This window comes from Bombina bombina, chromosome 7 (genome assembly GCF_027579735.1).
Source record: "Bombina bombina isolate aBomBom1 chromosome 7, aBomBom1.pri, whole genome shotgun sequence".
In the NCBI taxonomy this organism is placed as follows: domain Eukaryota; kingdom Metazoa; phylum Chordata; class Amphibia; order Anura; family Bombinatoridae; genus Bombina; species Bombina bombina.
The window spans coordinates 80,769,665-80,797,565 of record NC_069505.1 but is presented as its reverse complement, the minus strand read 5'-3'; the positions used below and the strand labels follow the sequence as shown (position 1 = coordinate 80,797,565).

Genomic DNA, 27,901 nt, shown 5'->3' with positions numbered 1-27,901 from the left:
CACTACTGGAAGATAGCTGAATGCATCTGGAGATCCAGTTACAAGAGGCATATGCATTGATGAGGTATGCTTTTCAACAAAAGATACAAAAGGAACAAAGTCAATTTTATAAGAGAAGTAAATTCTATTCTATATGCTGTTGGAGCTATGACATTTTAATTTTGACTTTCATGTCTCTATAACTATGTGCTTAACCTTTATGAAGGAGTTTAACATACAGTAAAAGAAGGACATTATATCAGACCAAAATGCTGCGTTTTAATACATCACAATTTTACAATGTCCCTTTAATCTCTCTTATGTTCATAGTCAATGCCAGATGGGTCAGTGGAACTGCACCAAAACACCATGCCCTGGAAGATGTTCCATTGAGGGAGGATCATATGTAACAACCTTTGATTCGAACCTGTATCGTTTCCACGGATCATGTGTTTACGTTTTGGTTACAGTAAGTCACTTACTACTTAAAGGTTCATATACAGGACTATAAATGTCTTCCCAAAACAAAGCTAATGGGATTTGTATACTTGTATATCTCCTGAATTGCACATCATGGACTGTTTTAAAAGACCACGTAATACAAACTAATTGAATAACTGGCATATACACAATAAAAATAGACAATCGCACTTACTGTGAATTTGAAATGAGCAATAGAATATTTTCTGGCACATTTCCAAGTTAAAGGGACACTAAACCCAATTTTGTTCTTTAATGATTCAGATAGAGCGTGCAATTTTAAGCAACTTTCTAATTTACTCCTTTTATAATTTTTTCTTCATTCTCTTGTTATCTTTACTTAAAAAGCAGGGATGTGATGCATAGGAGCCGGATCATTTATGGTTGAGAACCTGGGTTATGCTTGCTTATTGGTGGGTAAATGTCAGCCTCCAATAAGCAAGCGCTATCCATGGTGCTGAACCTAAAATGGGCTGGCTGCTAAGATTTACATTCCTGCTTTTAAAATAAAGATAGCAAGAGAACGAAGAAAATTTGATAATAGGAGTAAATTAGAAAGTTGCTTAAAATTTCATGCTCTATCTGAATCATGAAAGAAAACATTTGGGTTCAGTGTCCCTTTAAGGTGACAGTATACATCAATATACATAAAACTGCATGTAACAGACACTACTATAAAGAAGAATATGCACAGATACTGATATAAAAATCCAGTATAAAATCTTTTGAAAACTTACTTGGAAGCTCCCAGTTTAGCACTGTTGATGAGGTTAGACTGGGACACCCACTGAGAGGGGCTGGGTAAACAAAAAGAGCAGACCTTTTCCCCTCCCCCTTCCCTTTATATGAAAAGACAGCTAACATAAACAGGAGCCTGCAGGAGTCTGTAAACGCATGTATACATCTGACACTGTGGGGCTTGGTTAGGAGTCTGAAAATCAGGACAATGTTCTTAAAATATAAGCAAAACTATACATTTTTATTAAAACACTCCCAGATGGGCTATATAAATAGATCATCTGCAAAACATTTATGCAAAGAAAAATCTAGTGTACAATGTCCCTTTAATTCAATGTTCCCTCCTCCTGTTTCATGTGGCAGCCATCAGCCAATCACATCCAATGCATATAGGTATATACTGTGCACTTTTGCACATGCTCAGTAGGAGCTGGAGCCTCAGAAAGCATGCATTTAAAAAGAATGAGCACATGTTGATAATGGAACTATATTGGAAAGTTCTTTTAAATTGCATGTTTTATCTGAATCATGAAACTAATTTTGACATTAGCGGCCCTTTAAATATCCAATATAAAATTGACTGGACGCACAATATCCATATGAGTATTAATAAAGTCAGTATCATTCAGATTGTTTTAATATCTTCAAAACGTTTTCTAATAAAATATAAATATTCTATTTCAGAGCTTGACAAACACAGGTGCCAGGAAGCCACTTACTGTTTAAAATTATACTCTTGTACCCTGGTTTAGAATCCCAAAGACACCCATAAGTGTCCCCCACTTCCAGCCACACCTTAAGGAGATATTAAACAGTATGAGATTGGAATATAAAATATTTAGTTATGTGTAGTTAAAAAAAAAACTTTGCAGTATGCTTTTGTGATTTATTTTGTACCCTTTTCATGTAATATAACTCTAAAAATGGTTGGTTTTCTAAATTCTCAATAAAGCACTGGTTTTCAAACCTGTCCTCAGACCTCCCTAACAGGTCAGATTTTGAGGATATCTGAACTGGAGCACAGGTGAAATAATCAGCTGATCAGTAAACGTGGTTATTTTACCTGCTCTCACCCAAGGTAATCCTGAAAATCTGGCCTGTTTGGGAGGTTCAAGGACAGGTTTGAAAACCAGTGCTTTAAAGAAATGGATGCCACCATATTTGAACCTAAGTTCTCCATTATAAATCTTTCCTGCTGATGTCAATTAATAACAGATAAAAAAAAGTCAATAAAAGAGACAGTCCAAACAAGGATGTGTGGAACATAAGATTATCTAAAAGGGTTTCCATAAAGCCTTGTTTGCATAAACAGAGATAAATAAATAAAATAGTTAAAATATGGTGCACCCATTACTTTATAGAAGCTAAAGTACTTTATAGGAATGTTTACACTTATATTGTCAATATTTAAACAATTAATGTAATTGTAAAAAATACATCTAGATTTATTCTAAGAATAATCTTTGTTTTGAATACATCAGTATATCTAGCACTTATTTTTAACATCCCTTTAAACTTAGGTTGGTGGGGCTGGATCCGTTCTAGGCAATACAATTCCAACATTTATTATATATATATATATATATATCATATGAATTGCCAAAAGGTTCTTGCTCTTAGAATTTGAACACATTTGTCAAGCATCTGAATACATTATTTTATGGTAGATGAAATACAATTGTTAAAAATTTCCCTGCAGAGTCAATACCTACCTGATAAGGGAACCATCATGGGAACGTTTGAGAAATGTGGAATGAGTTACTCAGAAACCTGCCTGACCAATGTGATCTACACCTCTTCAAATGTAAGTATTTGTAGTTATAAAAGATCCACTGCATACCATGTTTTATGGAATAGTTGGAATAGTTGGCATTACATCCTATAAAGTCCTGTTTATTGATCAATTCAATACACATTGTTATACAGCAATGGGTTTGCCTTACAAATTAAACCTTTGGATGCCAGTGATATTAAATAAGTTAAAACCCCTATAAGCAAGATGACACGGGCAAGATATATGCCTAGAAATTAGATGTTGGATTTGAGAAGTAGCTGATTTGTGGAAACCATACTTGAAATCACGTCAGCTATATTTGTATAATAACCAGCATGCTTCTAGTAACAGTTACCACTGTTTTAGTGTTAAAATTTTTCTATGCACGGGCATGTGAGGCATAACTAGATATTCTCAGTGCACCAGCATTTTAAATAATGCAGCTGCTCAGAGCACCAGTGGGGCTTGTATCACCAGGCTCTCTGAGCAAGTGCTGTGTTTAAAATGCTGGTGCATACTTAAATACACTTTTGAAACAGCTATAACATTTACTAGAAGCATTTTTGCTAATATATTTATATTACAAAAATGTTTCTATCCAAAACTGAAATGTATCCACGTGGATTCCAATTTTGGCTGGAATGTCCAAATAAGATTTTATAAACACCCATTTAATTAGTATTTGTGTTTATATTGCCATTGTGTAGAAATCTTTAAATACATATAAACAAATTCCTTTCTTTACAATAATCATTTTGAAAAAATAAAAAAGCCTCTGGCTCAATCTTGTCCCCCCCCCCCACCCCCAACATTTCAGCATTAAAAACATGGGGGGTGTATAAAGAAGTCTGATTTGCAAATAAGTAAATAGCACCAGCAATATACTGCTGATCCTGAGATAAAAATGGTAGCTGTGCCAACCAGGGAAGGCATATGTGCGTAGCCACTAATCACCGGTCTTGTTCAGCTCTAGCATAAAAGTGCATTCCCAGTCTGGAGCTCACTTTACCTATGTATTTAACTCCCTTTCAGGGGTAGACACATAGTTATGTGCAAGCGACAGTGTAGTAACTACATTTACTAGCATGTTATGTGTGCTGCTTCTTGTCAGTATAATAATAATGGATATAGCTGCTAAAGTTTCACTTTTGATTATCAAGCAAAAAGGGATGCAGATGTTGCAGCATAATTTCCAGGGCAACATGTAAGACATACAGTACCACCACCAGCTCTCTGTTAGGGTGCGTTGTTTGAGTCCTGATCCTCTAGTGACACATAGCAGAGGCGGAACTACTGCCGGTGTAGCCGGTGCCCTGCGCCAGGGCTGGAGGGCCCACACAGAGCCGTTTTAGGGGTGGATGAAACTGTCATTTGACTGCGCTAAGCTGAAAAGGAGTCTGGCAGGGAAGGTTCTTGGGTGCGCTTAACTGGATGCACTGTGTGCTGATGGAACCTGGGCCATCTAGGTCCCTCTATTCATTAGTCAACAGGGGAAAGCTGGCGCTATAGAACACCCTAATGCCAAGTACGGGAGGGCTCCCTCAAACAGGGCCCAAAATTAGAAATTAAAAAACAAAGCTGGGGTACTGGCGCTAAAAGCTAGAGAAAAAGGATATAGCTATATATATGGTCATACAACAAAAATACAAAATACTGTATACAGGATAATATATAAAAGAAATATAATAACCTATAATCTAAAGATTAGCTCAAAATAAGCAGATTGCAGTTGATAAAAGTTCAATAATGCTATATACAATATATAAAAAATGTGATATCCTAACCACAATATAGCGTTAATAAATTACAATGAATAAGGAAGTAGGCCTTGTAAATTGAGTGTCTACTCAGAATAAAACTGAACAAATAAATCCAAACAAGTAGAGCCTATGGCCTCTATTTATCATAGGACTTGCGGACCTGATCCGACAGTGCCGATCAGGTGCGCAAGACCTCACTAAATGCGGGGAGCAATACGCTCTCCGCATTTAACATTGCACCAGCAGCTCACAAGAGCTGCTGGTGCAACGCCGCCCCCTGCAGACTCGCGGCCAATGGGCCACCAGCAGGGAGCTGTCAATCAACCCAATCGTACTCGATCTGGTTGATTTCCGGCGATTCCGCTGCTTCAGAAGTTGTGTTTCTGGCGAGTCTGAAGACTCGCCAGAAACACGGCCCTTCAAGCTCCGTACGGAGCTTGATAAATATGGGTCTAAGAGTTAGGCTTGCAGCATAGGACAAAGTGTATCTGGATAGATACGTATGCAAAGGAGCCCAATAAATTAAGTTCTATAATAAAATGTACACTAAATTGTACATATAATTTAATAATGAAACATACATAAAATTTAATAAAACAGGACTAATAATATTACTAAAACACCACATACAATGGCCATGGAGATCTGTCACTGATATGTGTGTATAATAACTTTCACTAGATAAATATATTGCAAAAATGCTTCCATTTAAAAATTAAAATGTATTCATGCACTTTTTATTTTTTACCTTTTTAATCGTTTTACCATTCACAACTAAACAAAGTTGGTTCTAAACTGCTAACTGTTCATAAATAATAGTTGTGTATTTATTCTAGGGAGCGATAATATTATCCAAACATGAACAAATCACAGTGGACAGTCAGCTAAAGATGCTTCCTTATGTTACTGGTGAGTGATGATAAATATAAATAGGAAACAAAAAAATACAATCATTTAGAGTTGTAAAAAGTGTTACAAATGTTTTGTTAGATAATAATAGGTTTATAACAAGATTCTTATAGATAACAGAAATCTTAAAATGTGAAATAGATCTGCTGTATAATGGAATGGAACTCTTTTGACCAAATGAAGCTATGAACATGTCAATCATCCACATGAAAAGCAGCTTTATTTGCTGTAAAATGTGAATTTAAGGGACAGTCTACTCCAGAATTGTTATTGTTTAAAAATATAGATAATCCCTTTATTACCCATTCCCCAGTTGTGCATGACCAACACTGTTATATTAATATACTTTTTACCTTGTAAGCCTCTGCAGACTGCAGACCCCTTATTTCAGTTATTTTGACAATCAGTGCCCTCTCATATGTAACTCCATAGGAGTAAGCACAATGTTATCTATATGGCAAACATGAACTAGCACTGTCTAACTCTGAAAACTGTCAAAATGCACTGAGATAAGAGGCGGCCTTCAAGGGCTAAACAATTAGCATATGAGTTTACCCTTTAATAAAGAATACCAAGAGAACAAAGCAAATTTGATGACAAAAGTAAATTGGAACGTTGTTTAAAATTGCATGCCCTATATGCATCATGAAAACTTAATTTTGACTAGACTGGGGAAAAAGCTGTTTAAATTTTAACTGAAACTAATAGTTCTTACTAATGCTCATTGGCGTTCTAAGAATGTTGATTGGCTGAAAAGCACAAATACTCATCCAATGAACATTAGTAAGAAAAGCATAATTGTTACTGCTGCATAGTATTACATTTAAATAGACTTTACTCTACATTTTACAGAAAATAAAAAAAAAATGCAACCTTATCAATTGCAGCTCTTATGCATGGGTTATAGAAATGTGTCTGAGTACTATTCCTATCCAATCACACAACGGCCTCCACATTGTGTGTCATCGTTGGTAAAACATTTGCACTAGCACTGTCCTGTAAATATGATAAGATAATAAACAGTATATTTTTGTTATTCCAGATGAGCTTGTTGTGATCAGAGAGTCTTCTACGCACATCGTTCTATACACATCGTTTGGATTGGAGATTGTGGTGCAGAGAGTCCCGGTGCTGAGCATCTATATTAAACTGGAGAGGGAATATTTAGGCAGCACCAGAGGTAAATGAGTCTGCAATGGTGACGCAGGTACAGGCTATGATCCGTTGCTAAGAAAAAAAGAGGACCATGTAGGCCTAGACAGGTAGCGGCCGAGCATCTTCCTTGCAGGCCAATTATCCCACATCAGACACCTGGCACTGCAGCCCTTCTGCCAGCCACATGCTCATATAAGACCTGTTCCGGGGCCAATCAGCACCTCTGTAAGCCTTATACTCACACCAGTCCTCCAATCAGACACCTGGCACTGCAGCCCTTCTGCCAGCCATACTCATGTAAGACCTGTTCCCTGCTGACCAATCAGCACCTCTGTAAGCCTTATACTCACATCAGTCCTCCAATCAGACACCTGGCACTGCAGCCCTTCTGCCAGCCACATGCTCATATAAGACCTGTTCCCGGGCCAATCAGCACCTCTGTAAGCCTTATACTCACACCAGTCCTCCAATCAGACACCTGGCACTGCAGCCCTTCTGCCAGCCATACTCATGTAAGACCTGTCCCCTGCTGACCAATCAGCACCTCTGTAAGCCTTATACTCACATCAGTCCTCCAATCAGACACCTGGCACTGCAGCCCCTCTGCCAGCCACATGCTCATATAAGACCTGTTCCCAGGCCAATCAGCACCTCTGTAAGCCTTATACTCGCATCAGTCCTCCAATCAGACACCTGGCACTGCAGCCCCTCTGCCAGCCACATGCTCATATAAGACCTGTTCCCTGCTGGCCAATCAGCACTTCTGTAAGCCTTATACTCACATCAGTCCTCCAATCAGACACCTGGCACTGCAGCCCCTCTGCCAGCCACATGCCCATATAAGACCTGTTCCCTGGCAATCAGCACCTCTATAAGTCTTATACTCACATCAGTCCTCCAAACTATCTGCCAGCTACATGCTCATATAAGACCTGTTTCCGGGCCAATCAGCACCTCTGTAAGCCGTATACTCACATTAGTCATCCAATCAGACACCTGGCACTGTAGCTTGTCTGCCAGCCACACGCTCATATGAGACCTGCTCCTGGGCCAATCAGCACCTCTTTAAGCTGTATACTCACATCAGTCCTCCAATCAGACACCTGGCACTGCAGCCCTTCTGCCAGCCACATGCTCATGTAAGACCTGTTCTCTGGCCTATCAGCACCTCTCTAAATCTTATACTCACATCAGTCCTCCAATCAGACACCTGACACTGTAGCTTGTCTGCAAGCCACATGCTCATGTAAGGTCTGTTCCCGGGCCAATCAGCACCTCTGTAAGCCTTATACTCACATCAGTCCTCCAATTAGACACCTGGCACTGCAGCCCCTTTGTCAATCACATACCAACTTTCGAAGAGACCACTGGTCTTGCAACTTACAAGCCATGTGCCACAACCACCTGGCTCTGTAGCCCTCTGTTTGCCATATACATTAGCAAACCCCTTGACCCTGCAGCCCCTTTGTCTGACACATTAAGCCTCTGATCAGACCCCTGGTCTTGCAGCCATACTGTCAAAAAGAAGCCATATCAGACCCCTGATCTTGTGGCCTTTCAGTCAGCCACATAAGCACCTTTGATCCTGCAGCCTTCTCCTTCAGCCATTTAGCAAATCACACCCCCTACAGCCCTTCTGCAAACCACATGACAAGATCCAAGGACCTCTAGTCTCTTCCTGGTGAAGGTTTTTTGGGCTGCTTTTTTCCCTTAGTGTGAGAAAAGGGAGAACTGCTTTCTCTGACAGTCAAGCAGAAAACAAGGGGTCTGCCTTGCACAACTGACAGCGCATGGTAGTTCAGCCGGCCCACCACCACCGGATAAAAAGCAGGTGGCCAAAGTTTCAATAATATTGCATGGCACATTGGCATTTGCCAAATTTGCCTGGTGGCCAATACAGGCCTGAATGTAGTTTAAAGCAGTGTTTGTCAACCGCGGCCCTCAAGTACCACCAACAGACCAGGTTTGCATTATAGCTGAACCAGTGCACAGGTAAAGTAATCAGCTGATTAGTAACACCATGGTTACTAACCTGCTCACCCATCAGCTGATTATTTCACCTGTGCACAAGTTCAGCTTTAATAAAATTGGTCTGTTGGGGGTACGTAAGGCCTGCGGTTAAGAAACAATGGTTTAAAGGACTATTAAAGTCAAAATTAGCCTTTCATGATTCAGATAACACACACAATTTCAAACAACTTTCCAATTCACATCAATATTCTAAATATGCAGTCTTTTTATGCATTTTGTGATTGGCTAATAGCCAAAGTAAATTGAACAGTTGTTTAAAATGGTGTGCTCTTTCTGAATCACAAAAGTTTAATTTTGACATTAGTGTTCCGTTTTTGAGAAAAAAAAGTCTAAATTATTCCAAAATTTAGAAACACAACCTCAGTCATAACCTCTCTGAACATAGGCGCACAATACTCAGGCGTTTGTATGATTGTCTGCGTTATTATGCTAAATTATATATCTATCTAATCTCCCAGTGAAACCTCAGAATTACCCATACTTGGTTGGGTTTGCAGTAGAAAGAAAAATGTTTCTAGTATAAAACGGAATGAAAAGTTTCATCTTTTCACCAGCAAGAATGACAATAATCCTAGTCAGCTACATATTTTGTAAACCTAATGATCAGTCAACAAATATTTACTGTGGTAGTGAAATATTTTTTAATAAAATACAATGTAATCTGACTGTTATTTCCAGTTTGAATTCAATTTGTTCATATAACACCAAAACATTTAAATAGTTTAATTCCTGTAATCTTGTTTTGCTTACACGAAAAGGATCATCACAAGAGTAATTTTCAGCATTAAAGGGAATGTCTAGTCAACATTAAACTTTTATGATTTAGATAGAGCATGCAATTTTATGCAACTTTCTTATTTACTCCTATTATCAATTTTCTTCATTCTCTTGGTATCTTTATTTGAAAAGCAGGAATGTAAAGCGTAGGAGCTGGCCCATTTTTGGTTCAGCACCTGGGTAGGGCTTGCTGATTGGTGTCTAAATGTAGCCACTGATCATCAAGTGCTACCCAGGTTCTGAACCAAAAATGGTCAGGCCCCTAAACTTACTTTCTTGCTTTTTCAAATAAAAGATACCAAGAGAATGAAGAAAAATTGATAATAGGAGTAAATTAGAAAGTTGCTTAAAATTGCATGCTCTATCTGAATCATGAAAGTTTTATTTGGACTAGACTTTCCTTTTGAACAAATTAGTGGCATTACAGTGACAATTAAATGTTATATATACATTGTTGTAACTTAATTTTGTTCAATACAATTCAGGTCTTTGTGGAAATTTTAATGGCGAGACAATGGATGACTTTTTGTCTAGCTCTGGCATTGTAGAAGGAACAGTCACATCATTTGCCGATTCTTGGAAGGCTGCTTCAAATTGCAAACATGCACATAATATGGATATTAACCCTTGTTCCATGAGCCTCTCTAATGGTAAGCAAAACTGTTATATAAAACCTTTTTGGTTTCTGTATAAGCCAAGGGGTGAGCATTTGATCAATAGATAACTATGAAATTCTGAAGACAATTCAGCTACTCAGGGGAAATAATATATGAAGATTGAGTATGAGTATCTCATACTCGGCTAATGTCATAATTTTTTTGAAAGGTCAAAACGCGTAGTTTGCAATGAAATGCAGCGCTACTGTTTTTAAAGCGAACCTCAGCTCTAATATGGCAAATGAAACTATCATTGGACTTAGATTGAATGCACTATCACGATTGTGGCTCTGGATGAATGATGCTCATTTGAGTTATGGTGGAGATAAAAGCATGAAGTAAAAATCCTCCATTTCATAAAAGTAAGAGTCATAGAATTATCGTATAAAACATTAGCAAATCTAGGCAAGTATCCCCACTTGCTATTCCCCAGAATTACTCTGTATACATTGTTGCCAATGCACCAGGAACTCTGGGTAAGATATGCAAATTAGAAATATAATATTTCATACTTTTTGCTTCCGATTCTGTGTTCAACCACAGCAATTGCTCTTTATGTGGTAGGTGCAGGAAAAGAAAAAAAAAGAAATTGTTAGTTTTTTTGCTGCACCATAAAGTGGAAATTCTGTGGTTTTTGAACACAGTATTAGAAGCAAAATGCATGAGATATTGTATATCTAATTTGCATATCTTATAGAGTACTTCTGGGGAAAAGCAAGTGGTGATACTTGCCTAGATTTGCTAATTTTTATGCAATTATTCTATGACTCCTATTTGGATGAACAATAGATATATGATTATTTCAAGGTTTTATTTAGAGTGCAGTCTGTCAATCTGCAATCTGTATACTCTAATTCAATACATTTTCATTTTATATTTGCTACAATATTATAATATTTATGTTGTTTCTATGTTTTAGTCTGCTGCAATAACATTATACAGAGGCATGAAAATACAAAATTAGTTTTTGTTTTCTCATAAGCAAATTGATACAACATAGTTCATTTCAAAATAGCACAAAATTAGGTGACTTTTCACAGAAAATGTACAATGTGTGCACTGGTGCAGGGCATTCTGGGTGAGGATATATAGAAATGAGGTTCATAGTGCCTGACATTTTGTTTCTAAAATCAGTTTATAAAACTGCCTTAAAGGGACCTAAAACTGTAAAATAAAAATGTGGGAATGAGCATTTTTAATTATTGTACTATCCCTTGCAAATAGCAGTGTTTTTAACACTTGCAGAGGGGTTAAAAACATAGTTAAAGACAGCTCAAAAAAAGGAATGCACTACTAGAATCTAGCTGGACACACATATGCTGAGCCAATGACAAGAGGCATATGTATATATCTACCAATCACCAGCTATCTCCCAGTAGAGCATTGCTGATTGAGTTAAATAAATATGTATTTCATTCTTGCACTTTTATGCCCCTTATAGCAGTATTGTATGGACATTAGGAAGTTCAAGATTAAAATGTATCTTAGAAACAAAACGGTGAGTCATTGTGAAGCTCATCTACATATCATTACCCACAATACACTGCTCCAACACAAGCATCGTTTCCTGAGGTTTTGTGTGGAGAAAGACACCAATTATGTTTCCTAAGCTAAACAATTATCTTTTTAAAGTATTGGTATTTTTAGAATATCTACCAATGATTTATATTTGCAAATGACAGGGCTTCTACTGCCTAAAACAGGTTGTTATCTTTTTCTAGAAATCTATGCAGAAAGTCACTGTTCTGCCTTGGTGAAGCAAGGGACGCTATTTGAGAAGTGCCACACATTGGTAGATGCTGATCCTTTTTACAAGGTAATATAAGCTGGTTGTTTATTCTGGGATGCTAAATATTACTGGGGTTACACATTCAAACATAGGAGAAAAGAACACAGAGGCGCCCAATGGCCTAATACCATATACACAGAGTGGGTTCAAATAAGTGAAAAGGGAATACTCACAGACAGCACCCTAGGGTGAAAATAAGCAGACTGGAACCTCACAGTTGCCTAGCAAACTGGATTATAGCAGCCAGAAGTTCAGAGAGGAATCCTCACTTATAGAATCCAAGATGTTCCTATATATAGGGAAACAAAAAACGACATAGCCCAGCACAGTATGGTACAAGGGTGTGTGTATTCAAGAAATAAGCACACTTACATATTTCTAAGCACCTCCAGGTGCAATAAGAGCAAGCTGGAGCTTCTCAGTCGCCCAGCTGACTGATTCCAAAGGTTCAGCAGGTGACAAAATAACTCCCAGGAGGTTCAGGGAAAAAAATAAATCCCCAGATAAAAACAGCAGCAAGTGTATAGATAAAAAAAATACTTTATTAAAAGCAACGCGTTTCTCAGCCTCTGTAGGGCTGTTTCCTCAGGCTATTGAACAATCACACATTCCTAAATATCTATAGAATATCAAAAGATCTTCAAATATAAAAACGTTTTTAAAAAATAGGACCAATAACTAAGTGCACTTAAAGGGACATTTTACTCAAATTATATAAAAGGGATATAAAACCCCAAAATGTTATTTTGTGACACAGAGCATACCATTAAAAAAAAAATCTCTTTCCAATTTACTTCTATAATAAAATATGCTTTGTTCCCATGATATTCAGTGTTGAAGAGATAACTAGGTAAGTGTATAAAGCACAACATGGAAGGAAATAGTGCTGCCATCTAGTGTTCTTTCAAATAGATAACATTCTTGCCAAACTGCTGCCATATAGTGCTCCAGAAAGGGGCCGGCTCCTAAACATACGTACCTGCTTTTCAACAAAAGATACCAAGAGAATGATGATAATTTGATAATAGAAGTACATTAGAAAGTTGTTTAAAATTGTATGCTCTATCTAAATCATGAAAGAACAATTTTGGGTTTCAAATCTTTTTAAATAACTTTTTGAAAAAAAAATGTTATGTAAAGCTATTTAAACTTAAAGGCTATAGCTGTATCCGTTGCTTATTGGCTGACAGGTACAAATGTTAATTGTGTCTATCAGCCAATGCACTATGGTACACACAAAACTATTTTAAGTGTGGAATGGTATATAAAAGAACAAAGGTTAACCTGCTGTGATCTGATACTATTACTTCAAAGCCAGAAAAGGTTATAAGTATTAGAGATGTGCATTTGTCCGACACACAAACAGCCAAATACATTATTGGACAAAACGGACGAAGAACAAATGATTGGTTGGCTAAATTGATTTCTTTGTGCCATTTGGTGCCAATAAGGGGGCAGGGTATGGGCAGAGCTATATTGTTTGGCTAATCAGCTTCTTTGTTTGTAATAATGCCTATCGTCCCCTGTCCAATCCTGCCATTGTATTAATAAAGGCTGATGATAGGAACAGCAAGTCAGACACAAAGGGTCAGAATACGAGTTGCGCTATAACTGTTATGCACAAGCGATATTGGGTTTGGATGTATCGCTTGTATTACAAGTTGAAAGTAAACGGGATCACTTGAGTGCAATTTAATTTAACGTGCAACCTCAGAGCTCTGCTTAACTGTTGCAAAGGGGGGAAAATAGTGACATAAAACAAATCAAAATTACATTTAAAAGTACAGTTACACTCATAATAAGACTAATAAAAATAAAGATGTATATGTATGTTTATATATATATTTATACATATGTATTTATGTATTTATATGTGTATATCGTACTTATGAACAAATAGAAAATATTCTGCTATGTGAAGAACATTGCAATGTGAAATAATCATATTTTCACACTGGGTTAGCACACTTGAGAATATGCGATTGAGTTTGCGCACAAGTTGGGTGCTTTTTTCTGCTTTTTCTTGGTGCCTTGACTTCTATGGGGGAATACATTAACTCGGTCACAATATTCTAACTTCAGCTTTTTGCATGCATCAAGTTAGCACACAAGCAAAACCTTTTTACTTTCAACTTAATATCAGCGGCAGCTCTACCCAATGAGCGCAAAAAGCTTATTTCTAGTGGAGTTAGCACGCGAGCAGAAGCAATAAGTACCGCTCCACTTGTAATCTGACCCCAAATGTTGTATTATAGTCATACAGGCTTGTTCATCTAAGGGAATAAAGAGAAAACAGAAGGTTTATCATGCAAGGGGCACAGATCATATTAGGTACAGAGTGTTCAGGAGCAAAAATGCACTACTGTGAGCTAGCTGCTGATTACTGGCTGCATATATATATATATATACACCTCTTGTCGCTGGCTCACCCAATATGTTCAGCTAGCTCCCAGTAGTGCATTTTTGCTCCTTCAACAAAGGAAACAAAAAAAACATATACAATTTTAATATAGAAGTACACTGAAAAATTGTTTAAATTGTATTCCTCATCTGAATTATGAAAGAAAAAAAAATTGGGTTTCATGTCCCTTTAATATATGAAACTAATGTAAATTATACCAAAGTAACCCTATGTTTAACCATTTAAACTCATAGTTCCAAAATGCCATAGAACAATACTTGTGTTTACTCTAAATGGTGTTATTATTCATGTTGATTTTCAGAGATGTGTGTATGAAACCTGCAATTACCAGGAGACCTACAGTTTTATCTGCTCAGCGTTAGGTTCGTACGCCAGGGCCTGCGCTGCCAAAGGGCTCGTCTTGCGGAACTGGAGAAGTGAAACCAACTGCAGTAAGTGTTTCTTAGTTACCTCTTCCAAGGCAGAGACTCCTCTATTCTGATAATCACATCCCCTGTAGTCTAAAACGTGGCTAAATAGTGATACAAATGGGTCACAGTGTTGCCAGCCGGGTGACATTATGAAGTAGCTGGGTGGCATTATGAGATAGCCGGGTGACATTATGAAGTAGCTGGGTGGCATTATGAGATAGCCGGGTGGCATTATGAGATAGCCAGGTGACATTATGAAGTAGCCGGGTGGCATTATGAGATAGCCGGGTGACATTATGAAGTAGCTGGATGGCATTATGAAGTAGCCGGGTGGCATTATGAAGTAGCTGGGTGGCATTGTGAGATAGTCGGGTGACATTATGAAGTAGCCGGGTGGCATTATGAGATAGCCGGGTGACATTATGAAGTAGCTGGATGGCATTATGAAGTAGCCAGGTGACATTATGAAGTAGCTGGGTGGCATTATGAGATAGCCGGGTGACATTATGAAGTAGCCGGGTGGCATTATGAGATAGCCGGGTGACATTATGAAGTAGCTGGGTGGCATTATGAGATAGCCGGGTGACATTATGAAGTAGCTGGGTGGCATTATGAGATAGCCGGGTGACATTATGAAGAAGCTGGGTGGCATTATGAGATAGCCGGGTGACATTATGAAGTAGCTGGGTGGCATTATGAGATAGCCGGGTGACATTATGAAGTAGCAGGGTGGCATTATGAGGTAGCCAGGTGGCATTATGAAGTAGCCGGGTGGCATTATGAGATAGCCGGGTGACATTATGAAGTAGCTGGGTGGCATTATGAGATAGCCGGGTGGCATTATGAGATAGCCGGGTGGGGTCAGGGTAATATTTTCTAATATTATATAATTGTCTGCTATCCAAAGCACAAATTAATTGCATAATTAAATGTATGCAATGATACTTAAAGGGACAGGAAACCCCAAAATTGTCTTCCATGATTTGGATAGAACATACAGTTTGGAACAACTTTCCAATTTACTTCCATTATCAAATGTACTTTGTTCTCTTGTTATCCTTTGCTGAAGGAACAGCATTGCACTACTGGCAGCAAGGTGAACACACCTATTCAGCCAATCACAAAAGACAAATGTGTGCAGGCACCAATTAGCAGCAGCTCCCACTAGTGTAGGATATGTACGTATTCTTTTTCAACAAGGGATACTAAGAGAACAAAGCACATTTGAAAACAGAAGTTAATTTAAAAAGTGTCTTAAAATGACATGCTCTATCTGAATCATGCAAGTTTAATTTTGACTTTCCTATCCCTCTAATAAAAATATTGAACATTTTTAAAAGTAGCTAATTTTAGTTTTGCATAACAAACACAGTTATATTAATACACTTTTTACCTCTGTGATTACCTTGTATCTAAGCCTCTGCAGACTGCCCCCCTTATCTCAGATCTTTTGACAGACTTGCATTTTAGCCAATCAGTACCCTTTCATAAGTAACTAAACAGTAGAGAGCACAATGTTATCTATATGGCACACATGAGCTAGCACTGTTTAACTGAAAAACTGTCAAAATTAACTGAGTTAAAGGGACAGTATACACCTGAATTGTTATTGTTTAAAAAGATATATAATCCCTTTATTACCCATTCCCCAGTTTTGCATAACCAACACATTTATATTAATACACTTTTTACCTCTGTGATTACCTTGTATCTAAGCCTCTGCAGACTGCCCTCTTATCTCAGTGCTTTTGACAGACATGCAGTTTAGTCAATCAGTGCAGACTCCTAAATAACTCCACATGTGTGAGCACAATATTATCTATATGACACACATGAACTAACACTGTCTAACTGTAAAAAAACTTTCAAAATGCTCTGAGCTAAGGGGCGGTTTTCAACGGTTTATAAATCAGTTTGAGCCTAGCTAGGTTTAGCTTTTCAAAAATACCACCAAGGGAACAAAGCAAATTTAATGATAAAAGTCAATTGGAAAGTTGTTTAAAATTGCATGACCTATCTGAATCATGAAAGTTTTTTTTGGACTTGACTGTCCCTTTAAGAGGCAGCCTTCAATTGCTTAGAAATCAGTTTGAACATATCTAGTTTTAGCTTTCAACAAGGAATACAAAAAGAACAAAGCAAATTTGATGATGAGTAAATTAGAAAGTTGTTTAAATTTGCATGCCCTATCTGAATCATGAAAGGTTTATTATGACGTGGCTGTATTGAATAATACATAATAATAGTTTGAAATTAAATATTTTAAATTAAATTAGATTTTTAGTTCCATGTTATTATTCAATTGTTAATTGAATATTATTAAATTTTAAATCTAATATTATTGTTGTACTTTATTTTAATATTGTTTTGTATTTTTATTATTACATTTTACTATTATTACAGTAATTCGTCTAGTTGGGGTTTCAGCAGTGTGCTAAAACAGAGCAAAAGCTCTACAGCCAATCAGAAAACAGTTTACTAAAGTTAGATGAAAAATCAAGTAAACTCAGCTCCATTTAAAAATAGCCAACGCAGGTTTCATTGTATGACAGCTCAGATAGATGAATAGAAAGTCTTTGCCCATCTTGATATTGCCACGTTTAAAGAGACATTAAACACTAAATATATTTTATGCACCTCCCTTAAATTATGGGTGCCTTTATTTTGGAACCTAGGCTACTCTGCAGGTATCTGAAGAATTGAAAGCTTGATTTCAACATAACGGTACCCATAACTAGAGGGTGGCGGAAAATATCCTCAATGCTATGCATATAAAATTTACATTTCCTCTTTTGGCTGGGCCGTGACATAGGGAGCAGTCTCACCATCTATTAAGGCTTCCTAAGGGCTTTCAAAGGGTGGTACTTCAACAGTGTCATATGGCACACACACTGATTGGAGGTTCATTGGAATTGTTTTAAAAAAAAAGTGTTCATCTCAGTGGGCCAGCATAACATTCTAATAAAGCATTACTATAGGCATGGATTTAACCCTTTTCATGGCTAGATTAAAAAAAAGAGGTACACATATACTTTTTAAATGGCAAAGATTATTTATATGGCATTTGATTAGCTAAAGTTTGCCATCTCTTTACCGTCACTTTAACCAACATATCCTGATTTTTATATTTTTTTAACTTGAATTAAATGCTGTATTCTTCTCCTTTTAGCAATTGCGTGTTCTGGTAACCAGACGTACAGTTACGACACCAATTCCTGTGGTCGGACATGTCTGTCGCTCTCTAACCTACAGCTGGAGTGTTACCCTAATGATATCCCTATTGAAGGCTGTAATTGCCCACATGGGTATTACCTGGATAACAAGGAGAATTGTGTTCCCAAATCCCGCTGCCCGTGCTACTTGGATGAGACTACGGTCATCATGCCTAACCAACAGACCATCTACAATGGCCTTACATGGTAATCATATGGGCTTGATGTATGAAAACATCTATTGGTGAATCAGTAAAGGATCTAGGGCCACATTAAATTACTATACACCTGTTTGTACTGTACCATCACCAAACCTCAAAGGTGCCAGCTACCCTAAATTTTCAAAGGAAACTTTTAAAGAAGCATATAGGAGGATTCATTTAAAAAAAAAAAAGGTTGAGCATAGTTTGAAGTGGGTATTCATGTTTCAGGTAGGTATACACCCCACTACTAACAACTAAGTTAACCCCTTCACACCGTTAGGAGGTTCAGTGCCGTCCTAACAGTGCTGGGTTTTTACGCCGTTAAGAATGCATGGAACGTCCTACTATATATGGGGTCTTGCAGCTTCCCTCTTTGATGAAGGCAAGGACCTGCCTTGGGGGGCGTACCTAGCAGGGAAGGCCGTCTCTCATGATCCGATCCCGGCCTTGAAATCACACAATTGCATAGACGATTGCGTGATTTAATTTTTACTAATAGTGTTTACATCGAACACTATTGTACCACCCTGAAGGGCTTAAACAGAGATAGCTTTAAAAAAAATTATAAAAATAAAAATTGTTATCCACTTGACAGCTAGGTTAAAGGCACGTTAAACTTAAACAAATCTATATGCAGAGGAACATGCTAGAATATTTTTGAATGAAAAAGGTTAGATTAAAACTGTTTAAATTGGTTTTAAAACTAACAGGAAATGCATGCATATGTACAACTGGTCCCTAGGGACTGATTGCCCACTGGCTGATACTGGCAAATGTAATAGCTCTGTAGAATTGAGATACGTCAAAAGGAAAACAACTGATCATTTTTAAAACTCAGTGGCTTGTTATAAAAAACTGTAATAAAATTAAAAAATTTCAATTTTAAATAAAACTAATTTGGAAACATTATAGAATTAAAGGGACAATTAAAGGGACAATTAAAGTGACAATTAAAGGGACAATTAAAGGGACATGAAACCCACATTTTTTTCTTTTATGATCCATAGAGAATACAATTTTAAAAAAACTTTCCAATTTACTTCTTTTATCTAAATTGCTACATTTTCTTGGTATCTTTTGTTAAAATAAACAGTAATGCGCCTACCTAGGTATCCTTTTCAACAATGATACCAGGAGAACATAAACAAATTAGATAATAGAAGTCAATTGGAAATGTGTTTAAAGGGGTTTTATGTCCCTTTAAGTGAAAATCTAATTTTCATGATTCAGATAGAGCAGGCAATTATAAAAAAACTTTCCAATTGACTTCTGGTATCACATTTACATTTGATTGGTGAGAGTGGATTGGTAACCATGGTAACTGAACAGCTGATTTTTTTTTACCAGTGCTCATGTTCAGTTATTAAAATCTAGACTGTTAGGTGTCCTTAGACTGGAGTTGAGAAACACTGAATATGTTATATCATTTATTTGCAATTATAGATAGTTGTAAACAATGCTACCATCTAGTGTTTAAATGTGTTATAATATTTATTTATTTATTTTTTAAACTGATGCCATATAGTTCTCAATATACACTCCTGGGCACATCTAGATATGCTCTTCAACAAAGGATACTAAACTAAAAACATCAATCTGATAATGGGAGTAAAAGTTGTTTTTTTAATTGCATGCTCTGTCTGAATCAAGAGAGTTTAAAGGGAGACTACACACTAAATACAGTTCATGCCCCTCCCTCTAATTATGGGTGCTGCCATTTTGGAACCTAAGTTACACTGGAGGTATCTGAAGGAGAGTTGCATCCACATGTACAAACAAGTCAGCATTGGAATATAGTGAGATAGATTTCAACATGGCTGCACCCATGACTAGAGGGAGGCAGGGAATAATCTTTACTATACCTTTTAAATTTATCTAGTGTATAATGCCTCCTTAAAGGGACAGTCTACACCAGAATTGTTATTGTTTAAAAAGATAGATAATCCCTTTATTGCTCATTACCCAGTTTTGCATAACCAACACAGTTATATTAATATACTTTTTACCTCTGTGATTACCTTGTATCTAAGCTTCTGCAGACTGCCCCCTTATTTCAGTTCTTTTGACAAACTTGCATTTTAGCCAATCAGTGCTGACTCCTAGGTAACTTCACAGGCGTGAGCACAATGTTATCTATATGGCACACATTAACTAATGCCCTCTCTTGGTGAAAAACTGTCAAAATGCATTCAGAAAAAGAGGCGGCCTTCATTGTCTAAGAAATTAGCATATGAGCATATCTAGGTTTAGCTTTAAACTAAGAATACCAAGAGAACAAAATTGGTGATAAAAGTAAATTGGAAAGTTGTTTAAAATGACATGCCCTATCTGAATCATGAAAGCTTATTTTGTACTTGACTGTCCCTTTAAAATTCCCTTTGCTATTCCTTTAATTAGAAGGGACATAGTCGAGCTAACTATGCAAATATCTCTTTAGTGCAGGGTTAAAAATATTGCTCAAACATATATCAAATACTTCCAAAACAAGAAGAGGGAACAATTATCCATTTATCAGTGGAAAATATAGAAATGATGCTCATATGGGGCTATTTTACTATTCTTCAACTAAACGAGTATCTGAGGCATTCTAATGTATCATGGAGTTTAGCTAATGTAACTTTATGGTTGCCTTACAGTTACTGCGGAGCTGGGAAGCTAAACTGCATCGGAAGAACGCTAGATTTTGCTGGTATGTAATTTGCTATATAAGTTGTCAATGATTTTGCACTTATTTATTCATTAAGCTAACTTATTTATTTCATCTATAGAGACTTGTCCAGAACCCAAGGTGATGAAGACTTGTGGGTCCATGTCGGATAAATATGGAGCTGCTTGTGCCCCTTCGTGCCAGATCCTTGCAACTGGTATCAGCTGTGTAAGTGTCACTTTTGTACTGCAAGAAAAGGCTATTCTGGTTCCAACCAAAAAATACCTACCTCACAATAGGGAACAGGAGGCTGGGGGCTGATTCATGAGTCTCAAAGGGATAGTGAATTGTATTAAGATGGATGGGTGGAGATAGGGTTAGCTGTAGATTGGGTTAAAGTGTGATATGGGCGGAACCTAAATGATTGGACAACATCAAGGTATGTTGGGGGTTATGGCTGGCTGGTCAATGTTTCACTTTAGTTTAAAATGAAACGAATACTGAATTTTAGTTAAAACTTTTACATTTTTTTTGTAGTTATGTAAATGTTCAAAGCTACAGGTGAAAAGTTTTCCCGTATCTACAATACTTAACGCACTATGGAGAGCGTGCTAACCTGATCCACTATTGAGAGCCACGCTAACAGGAGGCTTGGTGCAGGTCCTGTGAGCCGACTGTTAGCACGGCTGTGGTTCTGGCAAAAAGAGGATCGGGTTAGCGCACTCTCCGGAGAGCATTAAGGTAAGTATCAACCCCTTAAATTTTTTTAAAGGAAATTAATGAATACTGAAGGTTTTCGTTAGTATTTTTTTTCTTTTTTTAATTTTATTTAGTGCATTCATTCGGATATTTGTTTTGTTAAATAAAAATGAACATAACATGCAATCATGACAAAACAAATGCACATCTCTAATATATATATATATATATATATATATATATATATATATATAAATATATATACTGTATATATATGTATGTATATATGTATATATATATATGTATGTATATACGTATATATATAGTACACACATACGCACTGATATAAAATGCATGTTTTCTTGCATATGAAAGGAGAGCAATTTATTTAAAGGGACTCTAAAACCAAATTGTTTCTTTCGTGATTCAGATAGAGCATGAAATGTTAAGCAACTTTCTAATTTAATCCTATTATCAAATTGTCTTTATTCTCTTGGTATCTTTATTTGAAATGCAAGAATGTAAGTTTAGATGCCGGCCCATTTTTGGTGAACAACCTGGGTTGTCCTTGCTGATTGGTGGATAAATTCATCCACCAATAAAAAAGTGCTCTCCAGAGTACTGAACCAAGAAACTAAGCTTAGATTCCTTCTTTTTCAAATAAAGAAAGCAAGAGAATGGGAAAAAAATCATAATAGGAGTAAATTAGAAAGTTGCTTAAAATTGCATTCTCTATCTGAATCCTGAAAGAAAAAAAATTTGGGTTCAGTGTCCCTTTATATTACTTTTTGCATTGAAAGCATTTACTCTCAAACTTGGCCCTCCAGAGGTTTTGGAACTACATTTCCCATGATGCTCAGCCAGCATATCAGCTGATTTAAGATGTTTATTTAAATAATGGAAAGAAGCAAAATACTACTGCTACACAACTGATACTGCAGTATACATGCTCATTGGCTGAGAGAGACAATTTCTCAGGAGCTGTACTGCTGCAGAAATATAAGACCCCATAAGCATTAACAGAACAGGTGTTAGTTAATTTGGTACAAAAAAAATGACTGTGGAAATTCTTTACTCTTTTAGATGCCACAGATAGTTGATTTTTTTTTCTCTCATTATAGAGATGATTAATATGAACTAGAGAGCCCCCTGCTGTCATCACAATGCATTACACTAAGACTGTATTTCCACATGTCAAATTGAGACAATCACAATTCTGTATGTTTAGATACCAACCAAATGTGAGGCTGGCTGTGTATGCCCGGACGGAACTTATGAGGACTTTGATGGTAACTGCGTAGCAGAAGCAGATTGTTCCTGTGAATTTGGTGGAAATATCTATAGAAATGGGGAGTCTATGCAGACTGACTGCCAGAGCTGGTAAGATGGATTTTTGCACATAAATTTGAAACCAGGATTAAGAATATTTAGAACAAAAATTAACACAATTGTACAATATGTTACATAGATATAAAACTCAGTTGACATAAATAATCCATTGTAATGTACTTGTGATAAGAGTGGGAGGTGACGTCACCGGATGGGGGCGTGGCTTATAGCCCTTATTATCTATGTCGCAGTTACCAAGTTAGATGTGTTGTACAAGCTGTATACTTCTATGCTCTGCAATAAAGTAGCGTTGAACCTTCTATGCTGTGTCCTGCATCTCATGACAGTACTTTCATTTCGTATTTTGTCCACTGTTTCTCTGTTTTTCTTCTGCGCTACAGAAACTGGAATCTGTTTTGCAATACTCAGTCTGGCTTTAAGGGACACTGAACCCAAATTTTTTCTTTCATAATTCAGATAGAGCATGCAATTTTAAACAACTTTCTAATTTACTCCTATTATCAAGTTTTCTTCATTCTCTTGATATCTTTATTTGAAAAGCAAGAGTGTAAGTTTAGATGCCGGCCCATTTTTGGTGAACAACCTGGGTTGTTCTTGCTGATTGGTGGATAAATTTACCCACCAATAAACAAGTGCTGTCCATGGTACTGAACCAAAAATTGTCTGGCTCCTTAGCTTAGATGCCTTCTTTTTCAAATAAAGATAGCAAGAGAACGAAGAAAACTTGAAATTGGAGTAAATTAGAAAGATGCTTAAAATTGCATTCTCTATCTGAATCACAAAAGAAAACAATTGGGTTCAGTGTCCCTTTAATAATATCAGTCCCTAGTTGTCCACAGCAGACTAAATAAGATAAACATAATGAAGGCTTTTCAAAGGGTGTGCCCAAGGATTGCAAAACAGTGCAGATAACAAAATTACAAGTTTACATACTTTTAAAATATTTGTTTTGTGTTGCGATCCTCTGCAATGTGGTGCTTGAAGAAACATGAAACCTAATTTTTTTTATTCATGATTTACATACAAAAAATAAATAAATCCAATGAACTTTTATTTAATTTGCTTTGTTCTCTTGTTATTCTTTGTTTAAGAGAATATCTAGGTAGGCAGTGGAACTTGTCTGAAGAACTATATGGCAGCTGTTTAGCAAGAATGCTTTTGCACATTAGATTACAGCAATGTTTGAACAATGTATAACGTTGTTGTAAGCATTCTGGCAACACTGCTGTTATACAGTGCACCAGATGTGCATACTCCTATGCCCACCAACCTGCATTTCAACAAAGTATATTTGATGACAGAAGTAAATTGGAAAGTATTTTAAAATTGTTCACTTTATCTGAATCCTGAAATAAAAAAATAAAATTCATGCCTCTATCTATCTGATCTATCTATCTATCCACACAAACACTTTGGGGCCGATTTATCAAGGGTCGAATGGCCCTGAATACCCCAGTTTCCGCAGGAGCCTTCAGACTCGCCGGAAACAGGGGTTAATAGGACACTGAACCCAATTTTTTTCTTTCATGATTTAGATAGAGCAGGCAATTTTAAGCAACTTTCTAATTTACTCCTATTATCAAATTTTCTTCATTCTCTTGGTATCTTTATTTGAAAAGCAAGAATGTAAGTTTAGATGCCGACCCATTTTTGGGTTGTTCTTGCTGATTGGTAGATAAGTTCACTCACCAATAAACAAGTGCTTTCCAGGGTCCTGAACCCTGGCTCCTTAGCTTAGATGCTTTCTTTTTCAAATAAAGATAGCAGGGGAACGGAAAAAAAATGATAATAGGAGTAAATAAGAAAGTTGCTTAAAATTGCATGCTCTATCTGAATCACGGAAGAAAAAATTTGACTTCAGTGTCCCTTTAAAAGCAACGGTCTGAAGACCACTGCTCCTTAACTTGTCCGCTGCCTCTGAGGCTGCGGACATCAATCCGCCCGATCGTATACTATCTGGTTGATTGATACCCCCTGCTAGTGTCCGATTGGCCGCGAATCTGCAGGGGGCAGCATTGCACAAGCATTCCACTAGAACTGTTTTGTACTCTGTTAAAAGCCAACAGCGTATGCTGTCGGCATTCAGCAATGTCTGTCGGACATGATCTGCTGAGCGGACCATGTCGGACAGACACTTGTTAAATCGTCATCTTTGTGTGTATATCTATCTATCTAAAATTTCTATCTATCTCTCCACACATAGTATTAGGAGATAAATCAAGTAATCTCATATAAATAAAAAAAACAGGGAGAGTAGAATATATTTCAAGGGAAACGTTTATAGAGAGTTTGAGAAAGTTTTCCCCACTATATTTATGAGAGGATTTATGTATAAAATCTTGATTTCAGTTTGTGGCAGTAACTTTTGACTGCAGGACCATGCTTAGAGTCATATTAAACAGGCCCTGAGCAAAAATGTAAGGGACAAGGAGTATAGCATATAACACCTTTTTTATTTGTTAAAAGCATAAAATGTTATACCTAGTGATATTGCAAATCTGTGTGCTTAACTACCGCAAATGGATTAAACACATAGCTAAAGTACTGCTTGGGAGAAACATAGAACTGCGGGTGGGCCAATTAGAAGTTGCATTTCTATGACCCTGATGCGTGATTGCAGCTCCTGAGCAGTACTTTAACTATACGTTTAACACCTTTACGGGTGGGATTAAAGTTTCACCATTGATAAACTTACAAATTAAAGGGACAGTCTACACCAGAATGTTTATAATTTAAAAAGATAGATAATTCCTATATTACTCATTCCCCAGTTTTGCATAACCAACACAGTTATAATAATACACTTTTTTACCTCTGTGATTACCTTGTATTTCAGCCTCTGCAGACTGCCCCTTATTTCAGTTCTTTTGACAAACTTGCATGTTAGCTAATCAGTGCTGACTCCTAGGTAACTCCACAGGCGTGAGCACAATGTTTTCTATATGGTACACATGAACTAACACTCCCTAGTTGTGAAAAAATGTCAAAATGCATTCAGAGAAGAGGCGGCCTTCAAGGGCTAAGAAATTAGAATATGAGCCTCCTAGGTTTAGCATTCAACTCAGAATACCCAGAGAACAAAGCAAAACTGATTATAAAAGTAAATTGGAAGGTTGTTTAAAATTACAGACCCTATCTGAATCACAAAAGTTTATTTTTGACTAAACTGTCCCTTTAAATAAATATTTAAGGAATAAATGAAAAAAATATTTAATTTAAATAACCCATTTAAGTCCAAAATATAGAGCTAAAGCACTTAAGCCCTTTCTATGCAGGCTATATAAATAGCACTATTGTTAATATAGGTTTAATGTTATTCTTTGGCATTTTATAGCGACTTACTACCTGAGTGTAATTCAATGCCTGAAGACTGAATTTTGTATTGCAGAACTATGCAAATACCTACAGCTTTACACATGAACCTTTCCCTTCTTTATACGCAAAAAACACTGTCATTTTCCCTTTTCCCTGCAGCGACTGTAGAGGAGGCCACTGGTACTGTGAACAGAACTTGCATTGCGCATCTACCTGCGTGCTATATGGAGAGGGACACATGAAAACCTTTGATGGGCAATACTTTGTATTCGATGGAAACTGTGAATATACCCTAGTGACGGTAATGTCTTACTCACTGCAAACAGCTCATTTAGTTTTTTTCTTTAGTTTTTCCAAGTTGTGCTAAAAGACTTTGCACTACAGAAGTGGATTGTACAATACTGTACTTTATATATGTGCTTTTTTTCTCAACAGGACGGTTGTGGAGTTAACAACTCATTGTCAGCATTTAAGGTGGTAACAGAAAACGTCATCTGTGGCACTACTGGAGTCACCTGCTCTCGGTCCATCAATGTCTACATTGGGGTAAGGATTAAAATATAACAGTATAGGCTACCAATTTAAAATACATCTTAAATCAAGCTGAATTAAAGGGATACTGGAACCCAATTTTTTTCTTTCATGATTCAGATAGAGCGTGCAATTTTAAGCAACTTTCTAATTTTTTCCTATTATCAATTTTTCTTCGTTTTCTTGGTATCTTTATTTGAAAAGCAGGAATGAAAGCTTTGGAGCAGGCCCATTTTTGGTTTAGCACCTGGGTACTGGCTAAATGTAGCCACCAATCAGCAAGCACTATCCAGGGTGCTGAACCAAAAATAGGCCGGCTCCTATGCTTTCATTCCTGATTTTTCAAATAAAGATACCAAGAGAATGAAGAAAAAATGATAATTGGAGTAAAATAGAAAGTTGCTTAAAATTGTATTCTCAATCCGAATCATAAAATAAAAAAAATGGGGTTTAGTGTCCCTTTAAGTATTGTTTTTTATTTTTTTGCTGCTTTGTTACAACTTTATAATTGAGGCATATATATACTATAACTTGATGATTCTTTACCAATTTACCAATTTGAATTAGATGCTCATGATTCAGTAGTTCAATGCTCAGTCCTACCTAGGTCTTACTTAAGATATTATGTAGCTAATTCTTGATGTTTATTTGATAGACCACAGAACTGAAGATGTTTGATGGAAAGTATACCATTAACCCTAACAACACTGAGAATATCACAGTACAAAAGAACAGACTGTTCATAGTGTTTGATATTACCATTCCAAACAAGTTCATCATCTCCATTCTCTGGAACAAGGACATTAATGTCTTCATCAGGATCTCCAAGCTTAGTACGGTAAGATGATATCAAAAGTGGTGAGTTAGGTATTTCATCATAAAAGTATGACTTGACCATAAGGTTATTGTGAATCACTAAAGATATATTTGCAGCTAGAAGACATCAGGGTAGTATTTCTCACTTTACAAGGTAGGTAACTACTTAGAGATGCCTTTACTCAGATGGGACTCTTAGTGGCTTGGAAAGTACTAAAATGTTTCAGAACACTCTATCTTCTTACATT

At 36.8% G+C, this 27,901-nt stretch overlaps 1 protein-coding gene across 1 annotated transcript in view; it reads left to right on the top strand.

Annotated features, from left to right (window-relative positions):
• LOC128636233 (mucin-6-like) overlaps positions 1-27,901 on the top strand; it is a 114,232-nt gene that overhangs the window by 71,095 nt on the left and 15,236 nt on the right. Inside the window, 14 exon segments of the mRNA XM_053689271.1 lie at positions 310-448; positions 2,897-3,001; positions 5,568-5,640; positions 6,683-6,820; positions 10,089-10,253; positions 11,981-12,075; positions 14,772-14,901; positions 18,050-18,299; positions 20,932-20,984; positions 21,064-21,170; positions 22,870-23,021; positions 26,466-26,607; positions 26,742-26,852; positions 27,493-27,675. Coding sequence (XP_053545246.1) covers positions 310-448; positions 2,897-3,001; positions 5,568-5,640; positions 6,683-6,820; positions 10,089-10,253; positions 11,981-12,075; positions 14,772-14,901; positions 18,050-18,299; positions 20,932-20,984; positions 21,064-21,170; positions 22,870-23,021; positions 26,466-26,607; positions 26,742-26,852; positions 27,493-27,675 — 1,843 coding nt within the window.